General features: G+C 39.2%; 1 protein-coding gene across 1 annotated transcript; it reads left to right on the forward strand.

Annotated features, from left to right (window-relative positions):
• The first annotated feature begins 508 nt into the window (after window positions 1-508).
• On the forward strand, window positions 509-4,837 carry bloc1s5 (biogenesis of lysosomal organelles complex-1, subunit 5, muted). The gene is made up of 5 exons (XM_072658657.1): window positions 509-746; window positions 1,995-2,077; window positions 2,573-2,702; window positions 3,214-3,272; window positions 3,872-4,837. Exons 1-5 carry the CDS (start codon window positions 728-730, stop codon window positions 4,043-4,045), a joined length of 465 nt encoding a protein of 154 aa, XP_072514758.1. The 5' UTR covers window positions 509-727; the 3' UTR covers window positions 4,046-4,837.
• The last annotated feature ends 9,492 nt before the right edge of the window (window positions 4,838-14,329 follow it).

Genomic DNA, 14,329 nt, shown 5'->3' on the forward strand with positions numbered 1-14,329 from the left:
AGTACATTATTTAGTATTATAAAGCCACAGCAGACCAGTGAGAAATGGCAGTTACACAATTAATTGCATAAACAGAAATTGGATCATGATATTAATGATGTAACCACTGGTAGTTGCAATTTGTTATGTGTTTATAAGTTCACTTGATCTGTCGAAACATAGTATAAGACAGAAATCGCCTTTATGGGTAGTTTTGAACATTTAGAATAGATTTGGTCAGCAAAGTGTTTCAAATGAAATTGTTCAATATAGCTAGCTAATAAGTATGTATAATATAATAATAATGTAATGTATAATAAGTATAAAAGTATCAAGTCTGTGTGCCATTGTTTTGTTCTATTGTTGTCTTGTTTTCAGCAATCTGAACTCAAATGGATAATATGCTGCAGTGACCAGGAAGGGTTTTGTCCTTAGTGTGTGGAAACAATCTTTGTGTATGTGACAAAACGAAGCCAGCCACAATAACACGAACCAGGACTTTTATTTTGAAAGGAAGTTGGAGTAGGACGTTCAGCGCTTAGGAGCAGGAGAATGTTGTCAGTGTAGTCCTGCAGTTTATAGCGAATTTACAGACCATTTGTCTGTGGTATTACTTGACTTGATTAGTGCTATATGAAGATAGGCGCCATTAAAAATAACCTCTTGTGTTTCCAGTGGTTTGAGAATAATGCTGTAACGCTCTGGTCTTTTACAAAGAACACAGAGAGGGTGGTGACGTCTCGTGACCATGGACAAAATAGCCAAAGGTAGGTAGTGCCAGCACTGCTTAGCTGTTATATCTAATAAATAAGCCGAATACTATTTATTTATTTATTTATTTTTTTTTGCAAAAGTAAAAAACTAAAAAAGTAAAGTTACACAGAAATGCGAGTTTGTCTTTAAGCAAGGACGTATGTGATTGGTTTCATCCTTCATGAGCCATAATATCCCGTTTCTTTAGAGTTGGGTATGGATCCTGCATGCATGCAGATGTTAATAGCTACTAACACACTGGGGGAGGGGGGGGGGGCGTTGAAAAGTCATGCCCCTGTGTTGTTTGCCTACCCTACCTGTAAAGTGAAGCATGGAAATGAAGAACAGTTTTCCTTTAGAAATAAACAAACACCTTATTTAGCAAATACAGTTACCAGCTATGATTATACTCTGGGATTTAAAGCATTTTAAATAGCCAGACTACTTACTTTTTCTGACTAGGACTTTCATCCCTCCGATTTCTCTAATATGAGTCAAACATTCAACACAATACACACTATATTCAGGGTAAAAAGGTAAAGGTACACGCATTTGTCACTGTACTATGTGTCCTGCATTTTACCCATCTGTGGTAGTGAACACACACACACACACACACACACACATACACACTAGTGAACTTGGGGCAGTGAGAACACACACACCCAGAGCGGTGTGCAGCCAACTCCGGCACCCGGGGAGCAGAGAGGGTGAAGGGCCTTGCTCAAGGGCCCAACAGTGGCAGCTTGCCAAGCCCGGGTATCGAACCCACAACCTTGTTATCAATAGCCCGGTGTTCTAACTGCTGAGCCACCGCTGCCCTTATTGGTCTAAATATATCTAAAATGTCATGATAGCATAAGAGCTTGTTAAAACTGTCATAGTAGAAACCGAACCTTCGCCTTCAGAAATCAGCACCATAAGGGAGAACTGAAATAGTATTTGAATATGTCTAGTTATGTCTTGGTTGGGTTTCTAATCAGGAGTCTAAGATATTCAGTGTTTGCTTTAACTGCTGCAGCGCTAAGATTATTAAAGGAATTTAGAATGTATTTTTACATTAGTCATGCATCTGATGAAATTTGCTCTGTATATTTAATTTCCTTATGCAAAATTAGTTTCTGATCAGTAGTCTGTTTTAGGGCAAATGTGCAGTCTAATGAAAGTGGATTATTGTGTGAGGGAATCATGAAAAAGAGTTAAGCAGTTCAATGCAAAAGGGTAGATTTTCTGTGTTCAACAATGTGCTTTTTCATTCACAGATGTTGGTGAAATCCAGTCCAGGCTGTTGGACCACAGACCAGTTTTACAGGGGGAGATCAGATACTTTGTTAGAGAATTTGAGGTGAGAATGTTTCTACTGCTTTGTCTCAAGATTTAACATGCAAAGCTAATGGTGTACACTGAGGCAGTTGCACATGAGTCAGGGTATCAGGGGTTGTAAAGTGTTCCAGAAAAACCTTCCCCACGCCTGCCTCTAGTGCCCTGTACTGTAGACTCCATCCATCAATGTTGCTTGCACAAAATTCTATTTCTTCCGTTATCCTTAATTCAAAAGAAATCAAGATCTAACAAAGCAAGTTTTTCCACTTAAAGTCACAATTGCGTAGCCATATCCTGGTCCTGGAGATCTTCCACCTTGGAGAGGTTAGATCCAGCACTCCTGTAAAACATTGCAACATTGCAAAAGTGTGCAATACCAGTTGTTTGACAGTCGGCAAAAAGAAATTGGCAACCTGTTTCAGCATTCATGTATGGAGATATTTAGTCTATATGTAGCTCATACAAGTAGCCTAACTTCTTTAGTTTATCTGTATTTAATGTGTTTTTCGCTCTACAGGAGAAACGGGCTTTTAGGGAGTGCCGTCTCCTGGAAAACCTTAACAAGATGGCAACCGAGACCAATGAACAAGTACTGCCCAAATGCACAGAGAGCATGCAGAACAATTTATGTGACATACTGACCCGATGTACGTGTAGTACTGTTTATTTCTTTTAGTCTTTTTCTTTTACAAGATAAAAGAACTATAGTAATTATAGTGAAACAAAGTAGTAAGCAATGCATGTGTTTTCAATGAAGGTGTGTAATATTATGTCTGTACTTCTGTCTATATGGGAACAGTTTGTTATATAGTTTTGTGATATATTCTTACAATATATATATATATATATATATATATATATATATATATATATATATATATATATATATATTTCACAGCACACTTTGCTTATTGTTTAATAATTTATTTATAATTGATTATACTTCAGGATTGTTAAAGGTAAAATGTAAGACACAAATAACTTTTTTGTTCATTTAGCTGTTTAAGCAAAAGTAAACAGCTGTTTAACAATTATGATCACATCTTGTCTTTTCTATATCTATTAAATTTTACAGTCAAATCAAAAATAGAAAATGACAAGTTTTTAAACTAATGAATAATTTTGAATAGTTGAAAATGCCTGCTTTTTCTTATGAAGTGGAAGCTGCCAATCATATGACACAAAGGATCCAGCAGAGGGAGCTAGAAGCCCAGAATGTAAGTTTGAGCTCTACTTATGTTATTACCAGAAGTGAATTTATTTAGTGGTGTGTATAACTGGAACGCCTAGAAGGCATCAGTGAACTGCTATTTTATAGTTTACATTAAGTTTCTAGGCAATAAAGTGTTATTTTTTATTTTGAAAGAATTTCAGCAAACACACACTAACCTCTGATACTGTTTTTACCAAATATATCCTGACCCTTCCAACAATTGGTCACTCCAACCTTGAGTATCAGGATTTTGTCTGGATAAGGTCAAGCCACATAAAAATGCAGATATACATTCCACTTTAGGAGGTGGTCTGAGGCCCACTGGAGCCACGTTAAAGCAGTGTAACACATCCGCCTTTCCAAGACGCATTCAACAACCAAAACCCCTCCCAGCACAACCGAAACACCAGTAATAACTGCTGCACAACAAGCATATTTCTTGCACAGCTATCAGATTTCAGCCTGCCCAACCAGTGACAAATTTGACCACTCAAGTGTAAATGCATGTGGCCTACATCTTATCAAGAGACAATCCAGATAATTGTCACTTAAAGTGACCAGGTTTAAAAAGGGTCTCTGTGATTCTCGTATATGTGCATGTAGAGTCCACAGCTGCAGGTGTGTATGGAGAGGCGTAGGGAGGACTGGGACGAGTTCCTGAAGGAGCAGGCTCAGCTGAAGGAGGAGGTGGATGAGGAACATGCTAAAGCTGTGGGCAGACTTAGCACCCAGTACAGCGAGATGAAGAAGGATCTCACCAAGTACTCCCACTTCTGACACCCTCTATGTATGTCCCAGTTAATGTAAAGTATTTCTGTTAGTCTGCCTGTGGTGCAAGGGGGACAGGTGTACAATTCTCATCTCACTCTGATATTCTTTGAGACCCATCTGTGTATTAATTACCACACCTAGAAACAGCTACCACTCTACCTCTGAGCTGAGAATGGCCCTGGTCTGGAGCTATGTTTGAAGACATTTGTTAATTCTCTGCATAGGCTGTCAAAGTTGCTGACCAAATTTGCAATATTCATATTAGACTTGTTAGATGATCCATAATGATAATATTTTTTCATCATACATGCAAAGCATTAACATGGACATTTAAAATGCCAATACAATCAAAGTGTGGTTTCATTTCTTCATTCATTCATTTTGTTTAAATTGGTTTCTCTCATTGATATCATATCAAATTATGGAGTAATTTTACCAATACATCAATTAATGTTTCTTGCTTTCTGATGCTACTACTGTTACTTGCTATACATTGTTCCATATTAATGTTGCACCCTTTTAACCAAGATACTAGTGTTAGAGTTTTTTTTCATCAAAACCACAACAAACTAACAGCCGTAGCCAAGAAGATGCATTTCCAGTTGTATAAATCTTCCACATTAAGAGGCCTAGGTGTGCACGTATGCCTTTTGTCTCTGTAATTTATTGTTTTGAAATGATTGATACATTGCAAATGTAGAGGTTTAGAAAGGTTATTATTGGGTGAATAAATAGAAACAACTTCAAACATTTTGTACATATATAATTGTTGTATAAATTAAATTAGAGTATATTAAAGCCTGTTGGTGTGTCTTTTTATGCACTGGAACATAATTTGGACATGTCTTACCCCAAGCATCTGAACCAGTGTCTCTGACTGGAATCACCAGTGTATTCTCTCTCGGTCATGGTAATGTTTAAAAGGTTGAAACTGGAACTGATCAGTTGTTCTCAAAACTGTCCTCAGGACCCCCCCCCCAGACCTATTTAAATATATGAACATTTGATCTTTTAAACAATATTAACAGAAGAAGATGATATTTAAAAAAAAAAACTAATTTGTAAAATGTAACAATGCAATTTTCTTGTGAGGAAAAAGTTAAGACACCTAATGCCCTAATAGCTGGTATTTTCCTCCCTGGCTGAAATAACTTATTTTAGACATATGTTAGACATTTCCTATAATAATGTACCAGTCTCTGACCACCTGGGAGAAAATTTGTGCAGAATTCTTTTAGCTGTGTGATGTGTTTTTTGGACAGATGATCTCACATTTTCCTCAAACTCTCAGACTTTCAAGTGTATTCTGTGTAGGAGAGCTTTCCAGGCCCAACTGCAGAAAATCAGCCCCAAACCATGACCTTTTCACCTCTACACTTCACAGTTGATATGGGATCTTGTGCTCAAATGCTGTGTCTAGTTTATCCCAATAATGCCCTTTCTTGCTCTGTCCAAATAATTCAAGCACACTGGTTCAGATGTTCTGGTTTTGGTCTAGGTGTTCTCTGGAAAACTTTAGTCTTGCTCTGATTTTTTATTTTTTGACAGCAAGGGTTTCCTCCTTGGACACCTCCCATGATAATCAAATGTGTATGGTCTCTTTCTGATGGTGGATGCTGTACTATGACTTTAGCTGAGGCAAGAGCTACCTGTAGATCCCATAATGACATTTTAGGATTGTTAGAGACTTCTTTGCATTTTGGCCATGTTGGCAGTTGTTGCACTTGTAAATTACTTCGCAGACAGTGAAACAGCTAATTGTGTGAGATCTTCTGAGATCCATTGCCAGACAGATATGCATCTACAACCTTTAGCAAAAATATATTCTTTTGTTCTTTTGTTCTTTGTTCTTGCCATGGTAATAACACTCACTTTACCCATCGAGGTCAAACCAAACTAAATGTAAAACAGGCTCCCTCTAATGTGGTGATTTTAATTTTAGGCATTTAAAGTAGTAATAAATGTGGGAGTGTCCTAACTTTTTCATCAGAGGAAAATAGTATTTTTATTCATTATGTTTTACAAATGATCCTCCATCTCCCAGTAGTGTTCACATGATGCTCAAATGTCCATATGTTTAAATATGAACAAAGTGTTTCATGGAGTGTCCTAACTTCACATGCCTGTATGTGGACTGTCTGAGAAGTCCTGAGGACCAGTGTGAGAAGCACTAGGCTCAATTATATTAGTATTTTGTGGGTATAGAGCATTATTCACTGACACTAGCTAGCTAAACCTGTATCTATCTCCTGCCTCTTTTATCTTTCATTAGTATGTTAACAGTTACATGTGCTGGCTCTGCTTGGTACATACTGTTGTTATATTATATATACACCTCTGTTTTTCATTTTACTGAAGGTTGCTGTTTAATATTTAAATTAGATTAAAACACTGTAGAAGTATCTGTGAACTTTATATGAATTATGTTTGTGACCAGCACTAAGATGGTGAACAGGAAAATAGATTGAAAAGACTTCAGAGAAGATAGAATTGGTCCTATAATGTCCTGTTATTTTAAACCATCATTCCAAATTGGCTTTAACGTTCCAGAGCATGCAAGTAAACTGAGAAAGTATAGCTGCAGCACAGCTCTTTGCTTGATATTAAAACAAATTAAGTCATTGTAAAATCGCATATCTTGTCAAATTAGTCTTTTTCACTTGTGATTAGTTTAGCTGTTTTTGTAGGTTTACAGTACCTCTTTCTGGCCAGTGGCTGACTTCTGGTTTGAGGGGTTCTCATTTGCACATCAGCAAACAAGTGAGCCATGTGTGTTTCTGTCACTCTATACATACATGTATGAATGTTTATGTTTGAAGGGGTGATGCCAGTGGCAGCTCTTTTTGAGGCATGCCAAAGTGTAGTATATTATACGGTTGGTCATCTGTCTAATAACGAGTGACAGCGAAAAACAAAGCGCCCCTTCACCAACAAGAAGGCTTTTATCTCCAACCATTTGCCCTTCACGCATGCTAGGCTGCACATCGTCAATGGAAAGATCAAAAATGAAGTCACAGGATGAACTAATCCTGAGTGTGTTTACCACACTTTCACCTATTTAACAGTCCAGTGTTAATTCCAACTGAAGATATTTTTGAGCTGTAGTTGTGGTTGGAAGTTCACATCATGCACATGAATGCCTTGTTGATATTTGGCTTTCAGTGACAGCTGCTAATTCTTTGTCCACGTAAAAAAAAATTGTTTTACATCACTCACTGGATTGACTAACAGTGGGAAAGTCCAAGGAGCTCAGTGCAGATCTGAGAAGGATGATCATAAGTTTACAGATTGGGAATGTCTCTTGGAGCAATTTAAAAAAATTACACCTTTATCACATGGACAAAGATGGAAAAATGTCCAGTCTGATGACACAAAAATGTTTGGTGGAGTAAAATTAAGGCATTGAACCTCAAAAACACAGTACTAACTGTTATCCCTGGTAGTTTCGTTGTCAGTGGAACTGGCAAATTGTATTGAGTGTATGGAATAATCAAGAAGAAAGACTACCTCAGAGTTCTTCAACATAACCTCAAACCATCAGGTAGACTGTTGAATATGGTTGGGTGTTCCAAAAAGACAATGCCCCAGAACATACCTCAAGGTGTTGGTGAACTAGATTAACAGGCTAACTTGCCATCTCCTTCAAGAACTCACTGGTTACTCCATCTGCTGAAGCACAAAGCCATAGATGACCAGTTATTGTTCTCAATCAATGTTGCAAATCCGACTCGGTCATGCAGATTTCTCCTTTACAACATCCAGAGAATTCAACCAGATTAAAAACCCTAAAGCTGGCCTAAAAAGTCAAGAATGGACCGTTTCCTTCATACTTGATGGCAATGGTCAAAAGTCGATCTGTACCAAGAGCCTTAGACCAAGAGTCTAGCCTCAGCTAGATCCGCCATCCTTTAAGATCCATGGAAGACAAGCATCCATGGAGACCAGTAGCTCCTAATCCAGCCATTTTTTCTGTACTGCGACGGAAGTGGTGGAATGAACTTCCCCTGGGTGTCCGAACAGTAGAGTCACTTGCCGTCTTTAAATGCAGACTGAAGACCCAGCTCTTCCAAGAGTACATTTACATTTGACACTCTTATTCAGAGTGACTAACAAGGTTATTCATATTACAGAGGTGGGTCAATGTACTATTAGGCCACCACTGACCAGATACTATTAGGGTGCAGTACCATTCTCAGTACAGCATGTCAGTGATATTGACATGGCAGTAGCATGGTAGTGAGTGTTGTGTTGGTGCAGTGAAGTGGCAGTGGGCATTTTACAAAACTGTCTACACCTACTGACCACTTTCATAGACAGTATAGTTCAGCTTTTTCTATTCACAGTTGGTGTTAATTATCCTGTAGCCGTTTATCAGAGGTCAGTTTTGGACCACAGGAAACGCTTGGCTGATTATATTTAATTGGCGAAGACTCTCAATTTAGCAGTGACCATCTATTCTATATTATATTCTTTATCTAGGCTTTAATAGTTTTACCAGTTAGCCAGACTGAGCCCTAATTTAAAATGGCTGCCCAGGGATAGTGTTGTCATGAAACAAACCCAACAGAGGGGTCAGACTGCAGCACTGACTCCGTCCTGATGTGGTTCCCAACAGAGGCTGCATCACTTCTGCTCACTGACCCTGGAGGGAGGCTCCTTCGGATGTAGTGTTTGGTTCAGGAAACGGTGCTTTGCGCCACCATTTCCTGTCTTTGCCTCTTAAGACTGACCATCCAGCAAGATGGGAGCAGAGTGAGCCTGTTGCCGTGGAATTTTATCAGACCCAGGCCTGCCTCGCCAGCGCTCCAGGAACCCAAGCTTGTCTGAGGTTTTTTTTTTTTTGGCCTCCTCTCTATCAGTGTTGCAGAGGTCTTCCTGTTTTGGAGGGAGTGCAGTGATCCTGGTCAGAAGCCGGACTAGCCTGCCAACATAAATCGTGCAGGAGAAATGCAGCAAGAGCTGCTCTGTCAGGGGAATGCACAGAGATCAGACGTCCAATCTACGTTCCTGCTTGCTCCACCTTCCTTTAAACAAAGGAACATCCATCCACAGTTCTCCAAAGGCGAACAGCATGTCACAGCAAATTATTAAGTGTACTGTAAACTTGTGCAGACCACAAAATGTCTCGAATTTAAGGTTTAATTAGCAAGGCCACATCTTAACAGAAACTGAACGTCCAACTATCTCATGTCTACTCACAGAACAAAGAACTTCAGTCTCTGTTAGCTGTTCTGACCTGCCTTGCTGTTCTACTAATTACTAACCAGCCAATCATGTACTACTAGGGACTGATAACTGGGAGACTAGCAGGCAACATCCTCTTTTCTTTTTAATGACTATACCATCTGAATATGTAATCGTGACGGAATTCCACAAAGCACCAGATTTGTCAAGTTATGTGTCAGCTAATATAATTGCGCTCGTAGTTCATACGTGAGACATCATGCTCTTGCAGTGGCTGTAATGCATAAACAATGGATTTAAACTATTTACAGCCAACTAAGTCTTTTTCTGGGGCAGAATGATTGTTCAACATACATCTTTAATAGAAGTGGTGCACAATTTTTTATGTTTTGGGTGTTTTCTGAAATCATCACAGGGCCAGAAATATACATATACATGCACAGATTAGATTATTAATTCAGTGGTGTTAAAAGTTCCAAAATGTCTTTCAACTTGCCAAGGGCTCTTATCTTCCTGATAAGGATCATGATTGAGTACATCTCGAAGACTTTTTTGAGTCCACATAAGTGTTGATTGACAGCTCTTGTTGCATTGGCCATCACACAGTACAGTTCAAGCTCAACTAAAGTTTGCAGCTACATAGACAATAAACCGTCTTCAGGACGAAAGGGTATTTTGTCAGATGAGGCAGATTTTTTTGGGAGAAGTGAAACATTAAACCCATGAACCCATGAAGAAACCATTGAAAGTCCAGTGTTGCCATGACATTCATGAACATGGTGAATGTCTGTAAACTTCCAACCACTGCTGTAAATATGAGAACCATAGTTGCAAGATGTGTGCAGCTGTGGAGCACTCTTTTCCATTTAAGCCTATAGTTTGCGTCTCCCATCAAACTCTCCCAGAATAATATGGAAAAGTAGCCCTAATAGCCATGAACAGAAATGATATTCCTATGCTGTTCAGCAGAGTTACCTTTGCCACCTTTATTCTTCTCTGAGGAACAAAGGCCAGCTTGGCCTGACCACACATCAGCAATAAAAGATAAATCTATACTAGCCAAAAGTGATAGAATAAAACATGCACCTAAAAGGTGTGGTCTTCCAGTATTACCTATTTTGTATTAAGAGGCAAAGATTTTCAGTTGATCAGACACATTTAGCCTAAGCTGTCTCAATCTTACCTAATTGCCTGAAAAAAAGGCAAGTCTTGCTTTGTGAAACACTAGTCACCACCAATTCCTTCAGTTTTCTACATGAGATAAAAGAGCAAGAGTAATGATATGGAAAAGTAGGCCTAATGTCCAAGAAATGAAATGGTGTTCCTGGCTGCTCAGCTGCTCCTCTGTTGTACTGGGTCCCATGACTCCTTGCTTGCTACTTTTACCACGTTTATCCTTCTCTGAAGTGAAGAACAAAGGCCAGCTGCCGCAGTGTTCTTGGGCCCCAGCTGCACACTGCTCTGGCTTTTTCTCTTACCTTCAGGAACAATAAAGTCCTGCTCCAGCTCAGCGAAGCCTCTGGAAACCCGGCAGAGGCCCTTGGCACTGCCTAGCATGCACTTTTCAACCTGCTAAATTAAAAGTGCATTCATCATCTTAGCAAACGAGGGAGGTGAGGCAATGGGGGGTTGCAAAGGAGGGTTGAGAAGGGGACTATCCTATTATTCACCACAAAGCATAAGTAGCCAGAGTATTAATTTCCAGAGCTATTCATTATGAGCAGGTTGAGTTTCTCCCTGTGTCGATTGTTCTCTGTCTATTGTGTCTCTTTATAACCATCATGCTCCGTTATTGCCCCGCACAAATGAAAACAGCGGCAAGCACTTGGGTGTGCTACCCAGTTAATAAGGCCGTCTTACGGCTCCACAGGGGCCAGGCAGATGGGTCTTGAGTGCACAGTAAAACAGGTGGTAATATGAATTCTTTGGCACTGGCAAATGTTTCCCCTGAGATTCAGCTAAAGAAGAGGAGGGGGATCTGCCTAATCTTGGCCAGCAGGCCATACAGCAAGTAAAGAATTCAGATCCTTTTTACTCGCTTTTACAGCACATACAGTGGCAAGAAAAAGTATGTGAATCATTTGGAATTTTATGGTTTTCTGCATTAATTTGTCATAAAATATGATCCTCAGCGTATTGACAGATATATATAATGTTCCCAAAATAATAACGCAAAACAAATTTGATCTTTCATGCCTATGGTATGTGAACCCAAAAAAGCTAACTGGAGTCAGGCTTCTTAAGGAAATGAGTTTGGAGGTGTGGACTAGAGCTACTTTGACTGATAAAAAACACTCAAACATATGTGAGCCATGTCTTGCCAAAAAGAGCTTTCAGAGGATCTACGATCAGAAATTGGTGATTTACATAAAGTTACAAAGGGTTACAAAGTGATTTCAGAAACTTTAGAAATTCACCAGTCTACAGTGAGGCAAACAATGTAAAAATGGAGACAATTTGGGACTGTGGCCAAGACATGGGCGTCCAGTCAAAATGACCCCAATAGCAAAACAGAGACTCATCAGTGAGGTAAAGAAACAACCCAGAGTGACAGCCAAAGATTTGAAGGCGTCATTGGTACAGGTAACATCTGTGTTCATGAGTCTACAGTCCGTAAAACCTTGAACAAGCAGGGTGTCTATGGCAGGACACCATAAAGGAAGCCGTTGCTTAATAAAGAGAACATTGCGGTACTGGCAAAACTTTATAGACAGATGAAACTAAAATTGAACTACTTGAAAAGAAACATCTGCACATCACCATGAAAATATCAACCCAACTATAAAGTATGGTGGAGGGAGCATCATGATTTGGGCCTGCTTTGCTGCATCAGGGCCTCACCAGCTTACAATCACTGAGGGGAAGATGAATTCCCAAGTGTATCAAAAAATTCTACTGGATAAAGTAAGAGTGTCTCTATGTCAACTGAAACTCTGTAAAAGTTGGATGATACAACAGGACAATGACCCAAAACACTGACGCAAATCCTAAACAGAATGGCTTACGAAAATCAAAATATGCTAGAAGAAATGCTGTAGATTGGCTTGAAGAGAGCCATACACATGAGGCGTCCAGGGGACATGACAGAGCTAAAGCAGTTCTGTCAGGAAGAATGGGCTAAAATTCCTCCTAAATGATGTGCAGGTCTGATCCACAGATAGGGTTCACTTACTTTTTCCACCAGCAATAAAGACCATCAGGTCAGTAAAGACCTGAAAGATCATATCTCTGTTGTGTTACTATTTTAGGCACATTAGATTTATCGATATGCTTGACTTGACTAGATTACATTTTATGACAAATTAATGCAAAATTAAATATACAATAAAAAAAAAGGGTTTACATACTTTTTCTTGCCACTGTAGTGCTGAGACATGGTATCTTCTCACACTTTAGATATTTCATGCAAAAACAAAAAAGGAAATGAAAAAAAGGAATAACACACTTGTTTCCACCTAAAGGGGTTGTAAATATAATAACAAAGGTTGGGTGATCAACTGTAAATCATTTTTTGACCTAAGTGACCTCTCTATCTCACCTTGTCTATGACCTGTCCAGTTTGGTATAACAGTGTGTTTGGAGGAGTAGGTATTTTTCACTAGTCCAGACAGGACCCTTCACCCCTACTGTGGCAAGTCCAGAAGAACACAGATAAGGGTAGTATCAACAACCCGCTTCCTCAGTCAATCACTCTCCAAACAATGGATGGCCGAGCTGGAGAGAATGCCCTGTCACTGCAGGCCCGCCACTGCATGTTGTCGTGTCTAGAGGAATGTCTGGACCATGTGCCAGCAGCACCTCTACATATTTTTCCATTTTCCTTGTTCCTGCAGACAGTGTATGTAGATAATGTTTTTTTTTTCTTTTCTTGCCAGTGTTATCATCAAATTTACAGTCTGGGATTTCAGAAAAACAACGTGCTTGCTTCAGCACTCTGCTTTTGAAACACTTAAGAGGGATTTGCAGGAATGTTATGTTGATCTGAATGCAAGATCCAACTACCAGAGATAAAAGGAACCCTTAAATATGCTACATTCCTGTATTTACATAAAGGAATAGTCCTTTAGTGTTTCATGAAGAATTTCTTAGCTTCATACATATATATACACACGTGGACAAAACTGTTGGCACCCCTCGGTTAATGAAAGAAAAACCCACAATGGTCACGGAAATAACTTGAATCTGACAAAAGAAATAATAAATAAAAATTCTATGAAAATTAACAAATGAAAAACCATGCTTCAACAGAATTATTCTAAAAAGTAAACTCATTAAACTGGCCTGGACAAAAATGATGGTACCCCTGAAAATAATGTGACTAAAGGGACATGTTAAATCAAGGCGTGTCCACTAATTAGCATCACAGGTGTCTACAATCTTGTAATCAGTCAGTGGGCCTATATATAGGGCTACAGGTAGTCACTGTGCTGTTTGGTGACATGGTGTGTACCACACTCAACATGGACCAGAGGTTGTCTCAGGAGATTAGAGTTGTCTCAGAAAATTAGAAAGAAAATTATAGACAAGCATGTTAAAGGTAAAGGTTATAAAACCATCTCCAAGCAGCTTGATGTTCCTGTGACTACAGTTGCACATATTATTCATAAATTTAAGATCTATGGGACTGTAGCCGACCTCCCTGAATGTGGCCGGAGGAAAATTGATGACAAATCAAAGAGACGGATAATACGAATGGTAACAAAAGCGCCCAGAACAATTTCTAAAGAGATTAAAGGTGAACTTCAAGCTCAAGGTATATCAGTATCAGATCACACCATCCGTCTTTGTTTGAGCCAAAGTGGCCTTAATGGGAGACGACCAAAGAGGACATCATTGTTGAAAACAAATCATAAAAAAGTCAGACTGGAATTTGCCAAACTACATGTTGACAAGCATCAAAGCTTCTGGGAGAATGTCCTATAGACAGATGAGACAAGGCACATCAGCTCTATGTTCATGTAGATGGAAAAAGCATATCAAGAAATTAACACTGTCTCTACTGTGAAACTTGGACGTGGCTCTATTATGTTCTGGGGCTGCTTTGCTGCATCTGGCACAGGGTGTCTTGAATCTGTGCAGGGTACAATAAAATCTCTAGACTATCAA

This window comes from Salminus brasiliensis, chromosome 1 (genome assembly GCF_030463535.1).
Source record: "Salminus brasiliensis chromosome 1, fSalBra1.hap2, whole genome shotgun sequence".
NCBI classification, from domain to species: Eukaryota; Metazoa; Chordata; class Actinopteri; order Characiformes; family Bryconidae; genus Salminus; species Salminus brasiliensis.